The 20,711-nt window shown below is 38.1% G+C and overlaps 1 protein-coding gene across 2 annotated transcripts; it reads right to left on the reverse strand.

Moving 5' to 3' along the window:
- Nucleotides 1-1,280: 1,280 nt before the first annotated feature.
- Nucleotides 1,281-18,185, reverse strand: LOC116299211 (glutamate receptor ionotropic, NMDA 1). Of its 2 annotated transcripts, XM_031707839.2 has the most exons (8): nt 14,009-14,249; nt 13,717-13,856; nt 12,067-12,684; nt 6,051-6,643; nt 4,554-5,547; nt 3,654-3,823; nt 2,553-2,753; nt 1,281-1,773 (listed from the first exon to the last, which is right to left on the reverse strand). In XM_031707839.2, the coding sequence occupies exons 3-8, from the start codon at nt 12,493-12,495 to the stop codon at nt 1,341-1,343; spliced, it is 2,820 nt and encodes a 939-aa protein (XP_031563699.1). In that variant the 5' UTR covers nt 12,496-12,684; nt 13,717-13,856; nt 14,009-14,249; the 3' UTR covers nt 1,281-1,340. The 2 variants fall into 2 exon arrangements, with proteins under 2 accessions (XP_031563699.1, XP_031563701.1); XM_031707841.2 differs by lacking the exons at nt 13,717-13,856; nt 14,009-14,249 and adding an exon at nt 17,018-18,185.
- Nucleotides 18,186-20,711: the final 2,526 nt, after the last annotated feature.

Here is a 20,711-nt window from a genome sequence, read left to right on the forward strand (position 1 = left end):
CACTTAATAAATAAGTATTATTTCATTTCATGAAATGATAACATGCAATTGTTCGTAAATCAAAACTACTGGCAAGGATCGGCGAAAATGTTTGGTTGTTAACCCACGTGATATGCGACGTCACGTCATATCACGTGGTCAGATCACTAACATCACAAAGGTCACAAAAGTTAGAAGTTTCGTTACTATTGCACTTATTGTAATAACTATTGGCGAAAATCGGCGATGTTTTGTTCGTAAGTCACGTGATATGTGACGTCACGTCATATCACGTGGTCAGATCACTTACATCACAAGGCTCACCCAAAGTAAGAAGTTTCGTTACTATTGCACTTATTGTAATAACTATTGGCGAAAATCGGCGAAAATGTTTGGTTCGTAAGTCACGTGATATGTGACGTCACGCCATGTCACGTGGTCTGATGATTGACAACACAAGTTTCACCAATGCTACCAAGTTTCGTTACCATAAATTGCTTCGTTCCCGAGTTATGGGCAAGGGGCCACCAGATGCGTGTGGGGCCAGGAGATGCGGGTCACCAGGTGTAGGCAAGTGCTAACCTTACTTGCCTTCTAGAGTGAACAGACCCGGGGAGAGGGGGGAGGGTACTTGAGCCCGTTTTGGATAGGGATGTGCTGCAAGAGCTATAAAGCCCTGATGACCCTATTTAGGACACTTCACTTTGAAAAATTGATACCCTATATTCGCTTTGTTGCCAAAGTTCGTTTTTTTCGTTTACTCAACCCTACTGTTCATTCACTTTTAAACCAAAATTTCTCAACTGCAAGTGGCTCCCAGGCTATAATGTTTACTAATCTGGTTTACATAATCATAATTGTGTCAAATTATCCTCAAATACTTCAATCATTCGGACTTTGAAAAATTGAGGCGTTTTCATTCAAGTGCCCCTTTAAAATGTATACCTTATGGAAGACAGCAAGGCCAAAAACCATACCCTACCCAGCGGCACATATATACCCTTATAGGTTGCTATCAATAGACGTCACTTCCGGTAATAGCTCTTTTTTGATGGCTTGTAGAATCCTGGAGGTTGTTTTGATCTCTTGTTTTCTGGTTTGATGTCGTGAAAATAGTCAAATACAATAGTTTGAGGACTTATTTTGATATATTTTGACTTAGCATCCGCTAGTTGCCCCCCAGTCAACCGCTTGTTTGCCCCCCAGTCAACTCCAAAAAGTCACGTGATTGATAGTAAGCAATAGGAAAAATATATATGTATACGAGTACATTCCCCTCCCCCCCGGATAACAGACCAGCGTTTCACGGGAATATTTCGAGTCCTTTTATTTCTCCATATTTACTCTTGATAGACCCAGGGTTATACGAAGCTAGTAGGTGTAGAGGATAAGGCACTTTCTTCATATTTACTCTTGATAGACCCAGGGTTATACAAAGCATGTATTGATGCCCTTGTTTTTCTAGTTCGCTCTAAATAATTCGAAATATCCGGAAAGTCAGTTGCGTCATTTTGATTTTTTTTGTCTTTTCTAATCTCAAAGAGTTTTCTGTGGACTTCAGCAGAAAAGCGTCTTCTCCCCCGTTCATAGGTCTCCATGGATGGACTTGAATCACGGTAAATAAGCCCCATGTTGTATAGCTTGGTTTCGATGAACAAAAATATAATGCACAAGATGGCTAGCGACACACCCACGAAGAAGACACCGCTCAATGACTGTTCGTTGAGGCGTTCGTGTAGTTCTTCGGATGATGTTTTTAAAGGTCGGACCCATTTCTTGTAGAGCTCACTTGGCCTGAATGCAAGATGGGAAATCGTTCATTTTTAAATTAATCGTCGTATTATATGAGCACGGTGAGCTCCCCTGCATGAATTAAATAATGTGCGCTGTTTTTGGTTTTTAAACCTGCTATAAGTTTAAAGAGAATACATCTATTTCAAGAAGGTTTAGTGAAGGTTGTGTTGCATGTCGCATAACAAGCCCGAGATGCACGATGGGCAATGTGAATGCAATTAATTAAGGTTTACACAACACCGCCTTTATTTTCCCAAAACTTTGTATGCACACTTCTTTTTCGGCATAATTCTTTTCTGCTGATATTACGACATTACATTTCAAGCTTAGTAGTAAGCAGCACGAAAGCATGCAACATGCAACATGCAGCATGTTACATGCAACCAAAACCTTTATCAACCTTTTTTGAAATGTAATCAATCTTTTGCACACACACAAAAAAAAAACAAGCATTAATTTTGTTTTGCTAAGAGTGCTTCTTTTAAAGCAGTAGAATTCAAGACATTAGTCGGTGGAGTGGGAAGATAAGTAAACCTAGGCATTTAACAGATTATATTAAGTTAATTAATGCCCCCTCTCCCTCCCCTCAATCTTCTTTTGAAAAAACCCTGGGATTCCTTCCCGCACAAACTGGGATAAGTGTAGAACGGTATTAGCGCTATTTCAATACTTCGTCCACTTGGCAGGTTTAGCGCATCATATTGCGAGTTCCCTTGCAGACATAGCATGTTCCGTGACTAGATTTTAAAGCTTGATGTTTAATAGCAATAACTGCTTACTTGTTTTCAGCTTTCATCTTATTGATAACCAAGTTAAACTTGGGCTTCCATGATGAATTCTTCCTAAAGCTGTACGAGTAACCCGTGTCGGCAAAGGTCTTCGAAGCGCCAACCACCTGTAGTCGAGGATATCCATGATTCTTTTGCTTGGACACTTCGTAATCTAGAGACAGAATTTCACTGATGAAGACATTCAGTTCCCTGTTATAAAATAGAATGAGAATAAAGAAAATGTCATCGACAAATCAAAGCAAGTTATTTTCATAAGATAGACATTTCTGTTCTTTTTTTCTATCGCTATAATTCATTCATGACAATCTATAGCGAGATCTTGATTCCAGGGGAAGGGGGGAGGGGGCAATGTGCCATTTTTCCGCCAAATCCACAGGTATCCCGCATGAATTAATTACATTTTGGTGCCGGCAGCAAACTTTCTCCCCTCCTTACGCTAGTGCGTAAAGTAACGACAGACAACAATCATGGCGGACCATGGAGTCGTGTGAAAAACGAGAATTTACCAAGACACGATCTTTACATTTTTTTCCAGCCTTTGGGTCATGTTTGGCTCGAAAAAAATGTCCTTCTCCTATTTCAATTTTTACTGTCTTTGCTGATTTAAATAAATATTTCTAAATATTTGCGAATGATGTTTTTTCTAATACTTTCTTCTCCTTCCTCATGTCTTTGTCACGCACGTGTAATATTCTTGCCCTTCCTTATACATAATCTCCGCATATTATCAATGATTATATATTTCTAGTCACTACATAACTACCCTACTTCAGTCGTCCTCCTAGCCTCCTTTGCAGATGTCCTTAGGGGCCGTAAAGAAGGCTATCGCCCTCCCTCCTTAGGTCAAAAGGTTTAACATCCCCCCCTCCCCCTTAGTCCAAAATAAATTGTATGATATATGAAAAATATAATTTATGTGGTATAAGTGCTTAAAAATAAGTACTTATACAACATAAATTACATTTTTATGCCTTTATACCACTCATAAAAATTATGCACTTATACCACATGAATTAAGTGCTACACTCTGCATTAATTAAGTGCTACACAGTTTATCGTTAACTGGAAATTCATCATAAATTGAATTACCTTTTTTTCACTTTGTCAACACCATCGGTGAAGTTTTGTACTAAATGTCCTCTTCTTTGCATACGTTTGAACAAGGACTGCATAACTGAATCCTGATTTAGTTCGAAGTAATTGTCCACGTAACTCGACTTGACCACACCAAACGTCAACTTGGAACTTTCAACTGTTAACTAATGAGATAACACTAATCAGACATGAAAGCGCCAGATTACTGCGGCGCACAGCGAGTATCCGTTTTAGTACATTTAAACCTATTAAAACATTTTCCTAATTTTACCCGGAGATAATGAAGTTTATTAGATGTTTTCCTGCTGTCTCCGCCATGATGGCGTCACCCACAGATAAGACATTACATGTACTGCATACATGAATATATGGGTAAGTTAAGATAGTATTAAAGTTTTTATCACTGCCTGCTTAATTTTTCCTTTAAAGAGTAACTGTTCTTATATATTTAAAGCTTAAAAGTACCGTGTCCTTGGACGGCAGCGTATGCAGCATTGTGATTGGATAAACAATCACAGGGCGTTGTGATTGGATAAACACTAACAGGGCGTTGTGATTGGATAAACACTAACATTGCGTTGTGATTGGATAAACACTAACAGGGCGTTGTGATTGGATAAACACTAACATTGCGTTGTGATTGGATAAACACTAACAGGGCGTTGTGATTGATTGAACATGTGAGTTGATGTAAGTTCCGTCACATTGGTAGAGAGAAAACTATATATAAGCTCAAAAATTAAATAGCACTAAACACACCTATTTCTCTTGCTTTCAACTGTTTCATCGGTGCTATTTCGTACTAATTACTTAGTACTATTTTAAAGATATATCAATATGATTTTCACTCATGATTAGTGTACCGCTTGCATTGACCGCTGTTTAGTTACCCACCTTTGGGTCTCTGATTCCTGTAATATCTGGTTTAGTGTCGTCTGACAGCAAGTGAGCTGTAAGATTTGCCGTGTATGAAGTCAAACAAAGCAAAGCGAACATGGCTAAAGAAACCGCCATGGCGCGTGAACTGTAACTTCTAGGTTTCTCGTTCACAAACTGATTGTCAAAGCAAATGCCCCAACTGAACCACATACTTCCATCCAAATTAAATTGGCCTTCTTCTGGTTTATTTCTAAGATTGTTTTTATAGTAACCATAAGGACTGAGGCGATCAGTAATCCACAGCAAAACCAGGTACATGTTCACAGTGCCTACTATACCAAGCCACAGTTGCATTGTAAATGGGTCAAGAAATGAGAAATCAATAAGATCGACCTTTTTCTCGCCCACAAGAACCAACAATGCCAACCCAGCCTCTGTCCATCTCTGGGAGAAGTCAAGAAACTCAGAGCGCGCTTCATTTGTCATCAGATCTATAGATATGTCCGCTTCTCCAATGATGAGATCGTGCACGATCCCATTCCATTTGTTCAAGGTGGTATTTTTGGCGCCGTAATTTCCATCCCGCACAAAGTAGACGAAAGGCTCGAACTCGAGCTCAACTTTGACGTAATTGAGAACATCAATAGCTAAGCCATAACAACAATGTTTAGTATAGTTCTCTGCGTCATCCGAGTATTTGATGCAAATGATCCCCTGCGTGCATCCTATACTTGGATCATAGGTACTTTTCATTGTAAGGGGAGGATACTCTACCACAGCTGCACGCAGCTTCATTAATCCTGCCTCCCCAGAACCGTGATCCTTCAAACTGCTTGTTCGTAATGATAACTTTCCATTGATCCACTTGCCTGTCGGGATCCATCTTTTCTCCAGGTTATCTAAATCTTGAAGGTATAACGTATCATAGGCCAAGCTAACTCGATCTCCTTGAGCGTCAAAACGCATTGGAACTGAGTTTGCACTCTGTACGGATGCTGAAAGGAGTTTCCTAAAAGTAAAAAATAACAGATTAAAAAAAAACATACATGGTACATTAGTGTGTAATTTGATTTTCCTAGGCAACTAAATGGAAAGGCAGTTTTATCAGCACTCGCAAAATTAAGAATAATAGGGGCAGGAATCTGAAAAGCGCAATCGAAAATTGTCAGCACTCAAACAAGGACGCAAGTCATCACAAGGGGTGCTCATAGCGAATAGAATCGTGCTGCAATGCACTGCCTCTCGACCTCACGGTTGTGGTCTAAAAGTTCGATCGCTAGATTCGCTTTCATATGTGAGAAGAGTTGCTTCAGTGTTGGTTCTATCCTATGTTATTACTTAAAGGGCTTTTTACCGGTTTCTCTGGTTTTCTTCCCTCCGCAAAAATCAAATTAAAGTTAGTTCGTTAACCGTGGCCACATTTGCTCTCTTATAAAACAGACGATCTACTTGTTTAGTTATTCATGAACGGATATTAATATGTTTAATAATTGCACGCAAAGGCTTACTGACCTGTACAGCTCTTTACCGTGTTTCCATTCTTCCATATCTGAGCACTTTGTAGTTGGAGGCTTCCGCAAAAATCTCCTAAGCTCTGCATCAGTAGAAGAGTTTAATGCCTTGTGCAGAACCTCATAGGTGTTATAAAGCCTATCCGCGAAGAAACGGTCAGTATACTGTAAACCCTCAACCCTGATTGCATGGATACCGCTTGGCAACATGTACGAATGTTCAGTGTTCTCTACGATATTTTCAGACACGATCCAGAACAAACCTTCACCAAATACCCCAAAATCCTTCGCGGACCAAAGAATGTGTTTAGCAAGGTCTACATCGCAATGGAGGAATACAGCACTCGCCAGGCTAGCCTTGATTCGCATTAGATATTCAGAGACAGACGGCTGTGGGTTCATTTTGTCGATCTTGAAAATACTAACAGTGACGAAGTTTATATCAGAGAAGAACTGTAGCGCAAGCCCATGTGTAGTGTCGTCACTTACGATAACGAAGGCTTCTGCATTTCCTATGTATCGAAAGAATTCTAAAACTACGTTAAATTGTAGTGTTTGAGATGGCAGAGTCCGCATGAAAGACTTGTAGTCAGCCTGAAAATGGTAAAAAGGAAAACTGTCATAACTTCAAATATATAACTTCAATTCCCCTCCCGTTGACAGTGAAATTGTCATTCCCTTGAGTGTTATTTTTCTCTACCTCACAAACTGAAGAAGATTAATATGGATGAGTCGTTATTTCAGGGGAGGATCTAGGGAAAGTGGTGGTACAATTAAGATGCAAATAGGTTTGCTTACTCAAAGCAAATAAAAACGAAAAACAACAACAACAACAAAAAACGAAACAAACTAATTGACAAAAAAACAAAAACAAAAACAACAACCAAAAAAAAAGATAATAAAAATAAAAACAAAACAAACAAAAAACAAAAAACAAAAAGCTTTACTGACAGAAGAAATAATATTTTATCACTAGAATTGGCTTTTATTAGCTTGGTTGTTCGATTGATAATCCTCGTTATCCCCCCTCTCCTCTCCTGTGTAGAGGGCGTTGAAGACAAGTCATGATTGTAAGCAAAACGTATGACCTGACCATAAACATATATTTATCTCTCCTGACCAAGAAAGTGAATATAAAAAGCAGTCGCAGGGTCTAGAATCAAAGAAAATGCAAGAACAAAATGAGATATTCAACTTTATATTCATGACAATTTGTTTTCAAGTAAATAACGTCATCGTGCTTCAAAAATTCCCAAGACTAAATTAAAGACAGATATCTCAAATGTTTGTTTGAAAGATTTCCTGCTAGGCTAAGATGTTCCTTCCCTGCTAGTGTTATGAGAGAGAAAATTAATGTCTTTACAGACTAAGCTAGCCATCAGTTTTCTAATTACTATTTCTTATCGTATGAAAACAAGATAAAGAATGATCAATTAGCTATTAAAAATATCGATTAAGATTTCAGTAAGGCTACCATCACGCACAAGTTTAGATAATGGTATGCTTTGAGTTCGCAAGTAAACGAGTTAGCTCCTCTCATTAGCATTTGTACTTCTGGTTACGCTCTACACACTTTTTACCCCTTTGCTTAGTTATTTTAGCATTATTCTTTTGGAATCTTATGATAGAAATATTCCTTGCAGGCTTTTCTATACATTTACCATATATTCATATATTAACTTTAGTTTAAGCTATGTTTAGTTTCAAGATTTTCACTCGTGATTACTCGTTATTAAGATATCGCACTTAGGAATTTACTATTTCTTTTAGCCAATCATGATTCAACGATATTGATTATACGGAATGACACCTGTCATAGAATTATTAAGTGAAATAGAGCTCATGTAATTAGTTCAACACACAGAGGACATAGAGAGTAGAATAAAGATCCCGGAGCTCATCCGAAAGCGGTCGTCCCATAACACTTACATAAGAACCAGTTTTAGGCTAAAATTTCTGTTTATTTTCTGTTTTTTGTTTTCTGCTGTAAATTAAATACAGTGTAGCTTTAAAGTCCATATATATGGATTGTATTTAATTTCCAAGATTGCAGTCATTTGGAGAATAAAATTTCTGCATAATGTATATAAATGATAGAGCACACCTACCAAAAACGAACCTAGTTAACACCTTTTTTATAAGAACCGTCGTTATAGGCTTAAAAACTTGGAAAAACCTAGGTTTTCATAAGCGGGTTTTTATTGCAATTTTTAATATTTTTATTTAGAGGTAAAACGAAGCGTAAGGCCGTTTTTTCCCCTGGCATTTTCCTTTTTGTTTCTTTTTCCTAGCTGTTTCTTTTTGTTTGTTTGACGTTTCGGGAGCTAGCTCAAACAAAGTGGTGGATCTTTGAATTTGGGCCTTTCATTTAATAGGAAAATCTTGGCAACGCCCATGAATTCAGCGAAAAAGTTTGATATGTGAGAGAGCGGCCTCCTTGAAACCAAACCAAGTTTCAAATACGGTATCACAACTCCTAATTTGCATATCTGAATATTCCTGAACATAGTTATCATAGTAGTGTTAGACGTAACCCCTTTATAAGATTCTGGCACGCTATTTAATTCTTACGACTGTTCAAATCATAAGGGAAAAAATCGATTGCTTCTGCGGATTATTGCACATGATTATTTTAAAGAAGATAAATTAAAACAACATGGCGGCCATGCTGGTTGTTGTCGTAGATCATATGTGAAACACAACCAATACAACCGAGACTAAAGCTTTTCTCTCTTCTTCACTTTTCACAGTGAAGTATGCTTAAGGATTTTAACTTTAAATTTGTTTCAACGTTAGTTCAGCGGATAAGATTCAAGAAGAGCCGATAATCACGTGAATCACAATTTATCGTGACACGATGCCTAGCAGATGTCGAACATTCACGGCTTCCTTTTTAATGGTTCCAATACTTCCGTATCTATGGTCCAGTGTCAATCATAGTAGTAAAAAACTAAAATGAAATAAATCTATTCAAATCCGATGTCACTGAAGAGATACTAGCATAGATAACTGAAAATACTCTTTACTGTTGAATCTTTCATAATAAGAAAGATTCTCATTGTCACTCAGTTGCAAGTTTTTTCAATAAACGACTGATCTATTTTTCTTCAATTACTCGGATATCTCGTTATTGTTAAGATAATATTGATTCTGAAATTTCCTTTCAGTCTATATTTTGTTATTCTTATTTCCTTTTCTTCTCTCTATAGAACAAACATTCTTTGCCAAGCGAAGCAGTACCATAGAGACTGCGACCTTGTCTGGCGGTCACCTCATAGGCTTCTCCAAGATAAGGACTTTGCGTGTTGAGTCTACCTGATGCACTGCCGTTTGTTATTACTAATATAGGAGCTGGAAACGGCAGTTTATCATAGATAATATAAGACTTCGAACAGCACTAGCTCTTCGTAACGACCGAGAAATCACCCAGTACCGAATAATTCATACTTGTTCATGATTCTCTAGGAACCAAATATAAAGTGCCGCTAAATCAAATATTGCATTGAAAAGATTGATAGTCATATTTAATTCTGGATTGTCTTTGAAGAACTCCGATCTTTCGAGAAAAAAAAAAACAAGAACTGATCAATGAAGAAGAGTTGCCGGTTCCGGCTTAATTTAGTCTTAGCATTTGTTTTTGTTCTGTTTGATTCTGTTTGATTAGTGATTTGGACAGACTGATCTTTCATGCTCTTTTCTCATTCTCCTTGCACTAACTGCTGTTTCTTGCAATCTGTACAAACATCCTTGCAACATGCATGTAGCCTCAAACATATTTAAAATATCACTAACAGCGTAACAAATTGAAGTTGATATAGACATATGTATTAGAGTTGCATTTACTTGTACTGAATTTAAATCATCAGTAATTTAGCGCTGCACTGATTTGATCGACACGCCGGTAGACAAACATTAATTTCTCTTATCTATACCCTTGGCCATGGCTTCAAAACAGTAAATGATTTTTGCGGCCTAATCTTTATAATGCTAAGATTAATAACCTTGATATCACTTGGTCTAGAGCAGTGGCGGATCCAGGGGGGGGGGGCGTTCATTTTTGCAAACCTCGGCACAACAATAACGTTCTCTTGCATCATCATTTTTCCCATGAGGCACATCACTGGCCTAGGGGCGCTCCTGATAAGGATAACCTATCCACCAGTCCCATTTCATATTAAATCTCATGAGTTAGTACCATACTTTTCTTTATTTATTTTAAAAAATATAAAAAATCCAAGGTACCAGCCGATTGGGGGTTCATTTGCACCCAATGAACCCCCCTTAAATCTGCCACAGTAGGGATCAAATAATAAGAATAAAACTAACCAACTTTTTCTAGATGATAACTTTTGTTTTCTTTTCCTTAGACTACTTCAAGTTTTCCGTAGTTGTATACTTATAATAAGTAAGTTTACGACGAAAGAAAAGAAATTGAATAAAATAGAATTGCCCTTCGCAACATAGCGGAACTACCGGCCAATTTGCATGGATTTACTGGATCAGCACTTGTTTATCAGTATCCAGAGATTTCATTTTCTATATTTCTCGATGCAAACCTCATTATTTTGCTCACAAATTATATTAATTGAAACGATTCCATCTCGAAGAATCGAGAATCAAATTTTCCCCATTGCACATCGCCATAGTAAAATGTGTTTACAAGGACTAAAAAGAAAATTTCAAATTTTTCAAAAAAGTGTTTCGACTGAATCGTTTGAGATTCAGAAGAAAGAAATTCACTACCACTTTACATGTTCTGGTTGTTGTCTTATTGAAGGATTCATGATCATCGCTTGACAGTCTGTATGATTTTCCTGTGTTGACACAACTCTACACTGTTCTTCGCAGGTGTGCTTGTTACTGCTAACGAGTGATTTATCGACGCACAAAGTTTAATACCTTGTGTTAATTTTTACATTAACAACCTAAATGCTAGAATTGTTTTGGGTGCCGTAATTTGGAACTAACAATCAACGAAGAAAATTGACAATTGCTCTCCAAAATGACCAAAATTGACACAAAAAAAGATGAAAAATCATCATAAATACTACAGCATCATTTTTCAGTTTAGGTACTGTCCAGATCGGTCTTTTAATAAGGCTCCAACAGTTACTATATCACCTTCAACATGCTACAACTGTATTCGGCGGTAACCGAACATCGATCGGCCTTGAAGTTTCACACAGTACTTTATGAGACAACCCGGCGGAGATTTCCGTTGTGGAATACTACTAATATTCTTTTAGATAATGTGGAATACTACTAATATTCTTTCAGATAATTGTAAAATACAGTAGCATTAGATTGTACTTTTTAAACAGCAAATATCATAGGACTGCGCAACGGTCTGCGTTTCAACTAAGAATTTGAAATAAATTCATCTTGAAAATGAAAACTGATTTTCTATTCACGTTTGAGCAGGTAGACTAATTGCCTGCTAACTAGCTGCTTCGTCATATTAAGAATTCATGTGAACTGAATTTTTATAGCTTTGTATTGTGTTTGTGGTATTACTACAGTTATCTCAATCAGAATTACTTCGATATATCAAACCACATAAGTCCTTAAATGAAAGGAGAAGTTATATAAAGTCAATGTCATTAACCTTGTCCACCGAAAAAAGACATTAACACATTTACACATTTACACATTTAAACTAAAAGAAATACCACGTGTTCTCTCGAACATTCTGACATAAAACAAACGATGAAGTACAATTCTCCATCTTAAATCCTCACTAAATGGTCGGGGCATTCTGGATTTTCGATTCACGAGTTGAATTTTACATTTATAGTTCAGGCTCACTTTATGTGTAAATGTGTAAATGTCTTTTCTTGGTGGACAACGTTAATGACATTGACTGTATAAAGAATAGTGATTTTACCAATTGAACGACGGAACATATATATTAAGTCACGGAATATATAGAATATATAAAGCTAGATTCTAAATTAAGTTAACAACCATGCATTTAAGTGAAAACGGGAAAATACGAATCATAAATGTGCACAGTGTACCTTGTCAGATAAAGATGGGTCGTTAGTTGCTGTTCCTATTGCAGGAATCCAAAGATGAGAGGCTAAATATGCCAGATATCTTGTCAGTCTTGTATCCTTGGTATGAAGAACAATGGCAGAAACATCTTCGTTGATAATTTTCTCGCAGAACAAATATGTAATTTGTGATAAAGACAAATCCTGTACAGAATATGGAACGAAGTCTATAGTTAAATTAGAGATGTCGTCGATAGCGGGTGTTGAGCGTATGAAGCTAAGGCTGCCATGTGGGGTATTAGCTGTCAGCTTGGAAATGTATTCTTTTCCATTTGGAAAATCCCAGTCATAAAAAACCCCAACTCTAAAAACGGCTTTAAGCTGAACTGTTGTGAAGTTTTGTAGATATATCCAGCCAAGAAGAGCAATAATCCAAAACTTGTAGAGTTTCATGAGTTATACATTTATCGGTAGAGAAACACAAGCTTTGAAAAAGTGTCTGTCCATCACTTTGTAGCACTCAGTGTACTTTTTTGTGGCATTCAATTGCCGGTTTTTTTTATGACAGTAAAGTCAGCTTCTTACATATCAAGAATCGTCGCCAAGAGCCGAGAGCAACTGCATTTAATGTATGTCAGGTATCTGCATAAAAAAAAGCAACACCATGTCAACTGGTCAGTTTGGACATTGATATACATGCAAAAACAATCCCATTCAACCACAACTTAACCATCCTGCCACCTAATATAATTGTGAACACTTGTTGAAGGCTGCCAGGTTCAGACATGTTTATAAACACAATCAATAAATATCCTAGTTTCTCATAAACACAAAAATCACAAACTTTTAAACATAGGTTAACGAAATTGCATGTAGATTTTTTTTGCTCATGTTCTCGTTCTTGCTTTTGCAGACGTTAAGTTAGTTCTTTGTTGAATTTTCAGTGGCTATCTTTATAGCGGGTAAAACCTAATAAAGCCTCGTACTCTTATGGCTTTTGAGCCTAACCTTGAATATTAGGCTAGAACTGTAGCCGTGTAATATATTGTAGTTACATCTTTTTTTTTTTTTTTTTTTTTTTTTTGCAAACATAGACTTATTTTATTCTATTTTTTTAAATTCCATTCCTGAATGACCTTCTTAACTAGATCTCATTAAAAATACATTGCTTCAAAGCTCTTCCAAGCAGGTGGAAAAAGAAATTAAAGTGTACTTATTGGAAAAGACACTAAGAACGCAGCTGTGTGCTGAAGTTATTTACCATATCACCAAACAACAATTAATTTACTCAGTATTTTTTAGTTTTCAGGATCTAGTTCATGTTATTTTTCTCTTCTTGTCAATCTTTCACTTTTCTTTGAACATTTCCTAGTATCTTTGATATACATTAATTGTTATTTTTGTTTACAGAAGGATTCAAAATGTAGAGCTTCGTTTTTTAAAATGCTTATGAATAATAAAATATGATTTTTACTTTTAATTTCACGAAGCTATTATTTCTCTGCAGAGCAAATGGACCGCTGATTATCAGATTAAGTTTTCTTTTTGTTTTCAAAAATCGGCGTTGTTAAGTGTCAAAAGGACTGTTCCAAGAGAAAGAAAGACTGCCTCTATTAACTATGTTCTGATGCAAACCAATGATCGGTAAGAGTTCAACTCTGTGGTAAAACCTACCCAGATTTGTAATTCGTATTCAGTTTTAGTCTTTTCAGTCTTTTTTGAACACCTACATTCTTCAAAAGGAAGTACCAATCGGTCTTGACTGAAGTCTTTTCACTAGATTATGGCGGTGGATGACTAGATTATGGTAGCATCTAAATAAGAATACGGATCGGATTTATCAGTAATTATCATAATTTATATTTATGAATAAAATAAAGAAGCCGAATACATAAATGTCAGGCAATTTCCATGTAAATGTAAGTGATTCTTCGGTTGAACTTGGCACTTCTTCATGTTGACTTACTTAATACCATTTAGGTTCAACCCGGTTTTCATACCAGGGAATGCAGCAGTAACACACATCTAGCATATCTTTTGATAGCTAGTTATATGCTAGTTATGGAACCGTGTGTTTCCTTCATCTGACAGTTTCATGATGAATGCTTGAAAAAGGATTTCATTATCAGACAGCCGGTTTTTACCGCATTGTTTGTAAGCATGAGATGGTTCGCGTAATCAAACCGATAGTACTGCTTTGCGCTTGAGGTATACCGAGTAATAAACATCAGGTACGGTGATGCAATGATGCAATGGGGCTCCAGAGACTCTCTCGCTCCAGTGCTTCTCGGTTGTAATGGAGCGAGAGAGCCTCTCGCCGCCATGATATACAAATGCCTTGCAAAATCATGCAACCTTGTCAAGTTGTTGCAAACAAATATATACTATATCTATATACATTTATGGCCAAGTGTCTGGTCACTCCGCTATGGTTCTTGATTCAGTCGCGTGTCGTTTTATAAGAATAAAAGTTAAATCCCCCTCCATTTGGCTACTAACTGCCTTGCCCAGCCCCGTTGTCCCGTGGTAAATTGACAATCCCGACTCAGATAGTTTTTTTAAGTCACATCCACGTTTTGGCAATTAAAGCTTTCACAGTTATCGTTGCATAAAAAACAGTTGTTTCCAGTTGTTTCCAGTTCATAAAATGAATTTCAAACAATTTCCCCTCCCTTAATAAGCCCCTGGTTTATGAGCCCCACCGACCGATTGATTATAAGCCCATCAACTTGGGAAGAAGTTGCATGAGCCCAGAACTTAAATTTACGTTACACTAAACCACAGATAAAATATTGAAACAAATTTAGTGCAGAACAAATCAGAATAGATACTGTACTTCTTCTCACATCTCGAAACATTCAATCGACGTCTTAGACACTTAGAGATGTTATCAGAAAAAAGACGATTACAATGAATGACGATTAGCACTTTCCATTAATTAAATCATGTAAGTTCGGTGAAAATAAAAAGTAATCCTTTGATCAATTTTGTAGAAGGTGGGTTATTACGCCAGGAAAGCAATACAGTCTTCAGACTAATGATGAGATCCGGATTTAAAGGCACTTAATAATTTTTCCGGCCATTAAAAAAAAGTAGTACTCAAAACACCCACCTGAACCTCAATAGTTGTTGACCGTCACACACAGGGCCCGAGAAAATCTCTTGAATGGCTTTCAAAAGAAACGACCAAGATTACTTAAAGGCCAATTGAGATGGTGATCTATTTTATATTAATAATGTTTACGGCCTTACTTACTTAAAAGATTCTGTAAGTACTATATATATATATGTATAACTTCCTATACTACGTTAAGAAAAACATGACAATCTTCTGCATGGACGATTCCTATAGAGTGGAAGAAACAAAACCGGAACAGAAAAACTGAAATCAGATCCTGAGAAGGCTTTTAAAGTTCAGCCATACTACTTCCAATTGTCTTGCTGATGACAAATTTATGCATCAATGCAAACAAAAACAAAAAAAAAACTAAAAGAACTTTATGAAAATCTGCGTGAAAGGCAATTCGGGAAACCCAAAAAGGTCTATTGAGCCGTGACACTATATTGATCTCTAATGGCTTCCGTTCGCAACCATTTAAAAGCACGAAAATACACACCATCCAATCAAAATTACTTATTCAATTGGTGTAGCAGCAGACATTTTGGTACCAGAGCCGAGTATTTGCAATAATTATTCAAGCTTATTTTGCTTTGTGAGTAAGAATGACTTTAATTAGTATTAATTGTAGCAATAAGGAATTTATTAACTGCTCTTCTATGTCCGGTACAGTGTTCCGAAAACCACAGATTCGTTTGAAGACGTAAACATTTGCCGCTGAGAAATGAAGGCCACGTACCGGGGATATCAACAACTGATCGTGCATGATGATCAATCCGCGCAAATAGTAGACGACACCATTCGCGAAGACAGATGAATAATACTACACCTGATTAGTATACTGCAACGAGCGAGCCCAGCCAGAGTTATTGCGTCTGCCGCCACCGACAAGGACTACAAATTATTGGGAAGGGAGGAAGGAAGAAATTAACTGAGTTAATAGAATTTGAAAAAAGAAGAAGTAAATGAATTGTAATCAAGCCTTTTCTTACGAAATGCATCAATTTCACCATTCCAATTAAAGCAAGTTTAGTAAAAATACTCTGATTTTTCATTCTTTTTACTGACAATCGATTATGGCCGTCTGTAATTTGATTCTAAATAGATCCTTTTTCTGAAACTAAGCAAACTGAATCGATTCAGAAACAAAGAAGAAAAATTTTATCCCGTTTGTAAAATGAGAAAATAAGACATTGCTATTCCAATAGCGTAGTACTCATAATGACAGTTTTGATATTTGAATAAGCTGCAGCTAATGAAAACGCTTTTTGCTAACACGATGTCTGTGTTTTCCCCAGCAAATATCATAAGTTGAAATTATAATCAAAAGTAATATCGAGTTATATTACAAATGCCTTGAACTCAGCAATACTAGTCCGACTAAGTAGACCACCTCAGTTTTCGGTTGACATGGATTTTAAAGTGTTGGGATGCTATTTCTGCTGACAAGCGAGACTTGAATGAAATTAAAAATTGCCGATTATATTTTGAACGACGATAATATTCCAAAACTAATAGGCTGCCTTTTATTCCTCAGGAAATTTTATAAAAAAGAAACTCCACTTGAACCAATTGCAACAACTTGGCTTCACAAACGAACCAAAATACCATGAATTCAAGCCTTTTTCCTTTTATCATTTGAAGATAAATCGGTTCACAGTTTTAATTCATTAGCGGTATTATACTTAATACTGGCATTTTAAGAGAAATTTTTGTCTTAGAAATTTTAAGACGGAAAGTATGTGAACGATAATTATATGAAATCCAATTGAATTTAGCGATTTGGATGCATAAAGCTTCGCAGTTAAGAATAGTTGCACTCAGTGACAGTATTGATTTGATAGTATGACCACCAACCTTCTACAGAATCCTGCTCCTTCGGGAGACCCTTGGAAGGTAGAAAATCAATTCCTTTCGATGGAATTGGAAGTGATTTTAAAGCATTCGTTGATCGTGTGTCTATTTCCTTTCGTTTATCCTTTGAATGTTACTTTTCTTTCATTGTAAATTAGTATTGTAAATTAGTATTCTATTTTCATCTAATTTATTTGACCGACGCGCGCGATAATCAATACAAACAACGCATGACTATCCTTGGAGGAGTAGTATAGGGAATGGGGGTTCCAGCGCAATCTCAACACGGGCAAGATCCGTATCAAAAATCCACCTACGGACGACCCCCACTCCAAGTGTGGTTGAGGGCAACAGCGCACTTAAATATGTTAGTCTATATATGGAGTGCGAAGAATGTAAGAGAACTTTTAAGAAAGAAGCGGATTTGAAAAAGCATTTGAAAATGAAGACGAAGTGTATGAGCAGTTATGATTGTGGATGTGGTAAGAAGTTTGAGACTAAGGTTAAATTGTTTTGGCATTGTCAGGACTGTGAGTACGACTACGACGACCTAAAAAGTGCTTGGTATTAGGTATAAAATATTTCCTATTATATAGATGGAATCCCAAAGCAACTTCAGCACGGTGACAATACCCGGTAACGGTGAGATTGACGTTAGACAGTTTTGGCGTCAGTCAGAAAGGAAGGTTAAAAGGACTCTCCGAAAAGGTATAGAAGAATTAGGAGCCCTGAAAGCGAGCATAATGGTAGAAGTAAGTTTGTCAAAAGACGAGGTAATGACGACAGCAATGTTGCGATCAAAGTCGTTAGTGATATTAGAATCCACGAATCTGGATAGGTCACTCAGTGAAGCCTTAGAAGCAATAATGGAGTCGCTGTCTAACTACACGAAAGAAGGATCGGGTTGGACAGTAGAGGAGGTTGAAGGAATAGAGATAAGTATAGCCAGGTACGTACCCATACGAGGGAGGAGTTACGTACCGCTACCAACGTGGGTAGAAAGGAAGAAGGCTATTGTAAACGTGAAGAATGAAGACAATCGATGCTTTATGTGGGCAATCAGGTCTGCACTGTATCCAGCAGAGAAGGATCCCTGTAGGACAAGTAAGTATCCCACAGATGATTTAGAGTGGGATGGTGTGGAATTTCCCATGCAATTGGTAGACATCCCCATATTTGAGGAAATAAACGATCTAGCAATTAACGTTTACGGAGTCAGAGAGCAGACGATAGTACCGTTAGTTCTGTCAAAAAGTAAAGGAGAGCGCGTACATTTATTCTACCACGGCGGACACTACTCATGGGTTAAACACATTAGCAGACTATTCTACAGACATACTAAGCACAAAGGCAAAAAGTACTTCTGCGACTGCTGCTTGCTGTCATTTACATCCTTAAATACCCTAAAGAAACACGATGAGATCTGCCGCGGAGTCGAAGAAGTGGCGCAACGGATCCAGATGCCCACCAACAAAGAGCTTTCATACGCAGACCATCAAAAGCAGATGCAAGTGCCTTACGTGATATATGCAGACTTCGAAGCGTTGATAACTAAGGAAGAGCAGAAACGTGGTGCCACGAATAAGGTAGGATTACACGAGATCTGCTCCTTTGGTTACATAGTAGTCAAATCAGACGGTAAAGCAAACCCTCCTGTGATTTACCGAGGTAAGAACGCAGCTAATGAGTTTCTAGAAGCATTGCGAGAAGAGGAGGGGGAGATTAGAGAACAATTAAGACGTCCAAAGAAGATGGAATTTACCAAAGAGAACCAGGAGGCTTTTAACAAGGTAAAAAAATGCCACATTTGTCAACATACGCTTCTTCAGTTTGGAAGACGAGCCAAGAAAGCGTGGGATGAAGATGGAAAGTATCTAGGAGAAGCTCATTTTAAATGCGGAAAGTATGCTAAGAAAGGTGAGAAGCCGGGAAAGCCCTCCACGCACTGCATTCACTGCCACAAAGCATTTGTTGAGGATTTCTATGTGGATAAGGTTAGGGATCACTGCCACATCACTGGTAAATACAGAGGAGCGGCTCATTGGAAATGCAATATAAACTTCAAAGTAAATCCAGACATGGAGATTCCGGTGTTCTTTCACAACCTCCGCGGTTACGACTCCCATTTGCTACTACAAGGAACAGACGGCTCCGACGTCAAATGCATACCCAACAACAAAGAGCGCTACATGTCCGTAACTGTGGGTAAGCTAAAGTTCTTAGATTCGCAGCAGTTTATGGCGGACTCCTTAGCAAACCTCGTAAAGTATAACACCAACTTTCCCATTTCCAGTCAATATGGCGCGGAAAGGAAAGGAGTCTACCCATACGAATACATGGATTCCTGGGATCGATTCAAAGAGTCCCTACCACCCAAAGATCGCTTCTACAGCACCCTAAACGAGTCCGGCATAAAGGATGAGGAGTACCAGCATGCGTTAGACGTGTGGGAAAAGTACTCCTGTGAGAACATGGGGGACTACCACGACATCTACCTAAGGTCTGACGTAGTGCTGCTTGCAGATGTTTTCCAAAGCTTCAGAAAGATGGCTATGGAATATTACGGATTGGATCCCGCTAATTTCTACACGGCTCCTGGGCTCAGCTGGAGTGCTTTGTTAAAGAAGACAAATGCGCAGTTGGATCTCCTAACGGAATACGACATGTATCGGTTTATGGAAGACGGTATTCGTGGCGGCGTATGCGGGCCCAGCCGACGTTACGCCCGCGCAAACAACCCCTTAGTAGAGCACGACCCAGAGAAACCAACCACATACATTTACTACCTGGATGCGAATAACCTTTATGGTTGGGCAATGTCACAGTACCTACCTGTGAGAGACTTCGAATGGGATCCAGTGAAGCCGATAGACTTCTACATGCAGGTAGGAAAGGAGGAAGACAAGGGTTACGTTTTAGAAGTGGATCTGGAGTACCCAGAGCGCCTGCACGACGAACACAATGAGTTCCCCTTAGCACCAGAAGCGATAGAGATACCATTTAAGCAGCTAAGTCCGCTGCAAAAGCAAATGTGCCCTGGTTACAAACCGTACAGGAAACTAACTATGAACCTGATGGATAAGAAGAAGTATGTGGTACATTACCGCAACCTGCAGTTCTACGTGCGACACGGAATGCGCGTAGAGAAGATCCACAGAGTCCTAAAATTCACGCAGGAACCCTGGATGCGCCCCTACATTGACTTTAACACGCAAAAGCGTACCGCAGCGAAAAATGACTTCGAGAAAAACCTCTTCAAACTGATGAACAACAGCGTGTTCGGAAAGACAATGGAGAACATCCGCAAGCGCGTAAGCGTAAAAATAGTCAGCACCAAAGAGGAAGCAGAAGCATACGTGTCACAGCCAGGCTTCGTTAGATACGTAGAAATGCTGAACTTCTACGTGATTCACATGAAAAGGGCAAACCTCTTACTAAACAAGCCCGTTTACACAGGCTTTACGGTGCTGGATCTATCGAAGCTGCTTATGTACGAGTTCTACTACGATAAGCTTAAGCCAAAGTACGGAGACCGCTGTCGCCTCCTGTACACAGACACCGACTCCCTAATTCTAGAAGTGCAAACGGAAGACGTTTACAAAGACTGCCTCCCCGACATAGACGAGTACGACACCAGCGGTTACCCGAAGGAGCACTTCCTTTACTCTGCGAAGAATAAGAAGGTAATTGGGAAGAT

This window comes from Actinia tenebrosa, unplaced genomic scaffold (genome assembly GCF_029948245.1).
Source record: "Actinia tenebrosa isolate PJP-AT-01 unplaced genomic scaffold, QUT_ActTen_1.0 PGA_scaffold11__36_contigs__length_13525064, whole genome shotgun sequence".
Taxonomy (NCBI): Eukaryota; Metazoa; Cnidaria; class Anthozoa; order Actiniaria; family Actiniidae; genus Actinia; species Actinia tenebrosa.

Bases quoted from the DNA above. Each gene is read 5' to 3' on its own strand.
- LOC116299211 (XM_031707841.2), bottom strand. From the start codon at position 12,495: ATGAAACTCTACAAGTTTTGGATTATTGCTCTTCTTGGCTGGATATAT. The intron at 3,824-4,553 runs GTGGGTAACTAA...TTATCTCATTAG, and splicing joins CAGGAATCAGAGACCCAAAG to TTAACAGTTGAAAGTTCCAA. The intron at 1,774-2,552 runs GTAAGCAGTTAT...TCTTGCATTCAG, and splicing joins AAGATGAAAGCTGAAAACAA to GCCAAGTGAGCTCTACAAGA.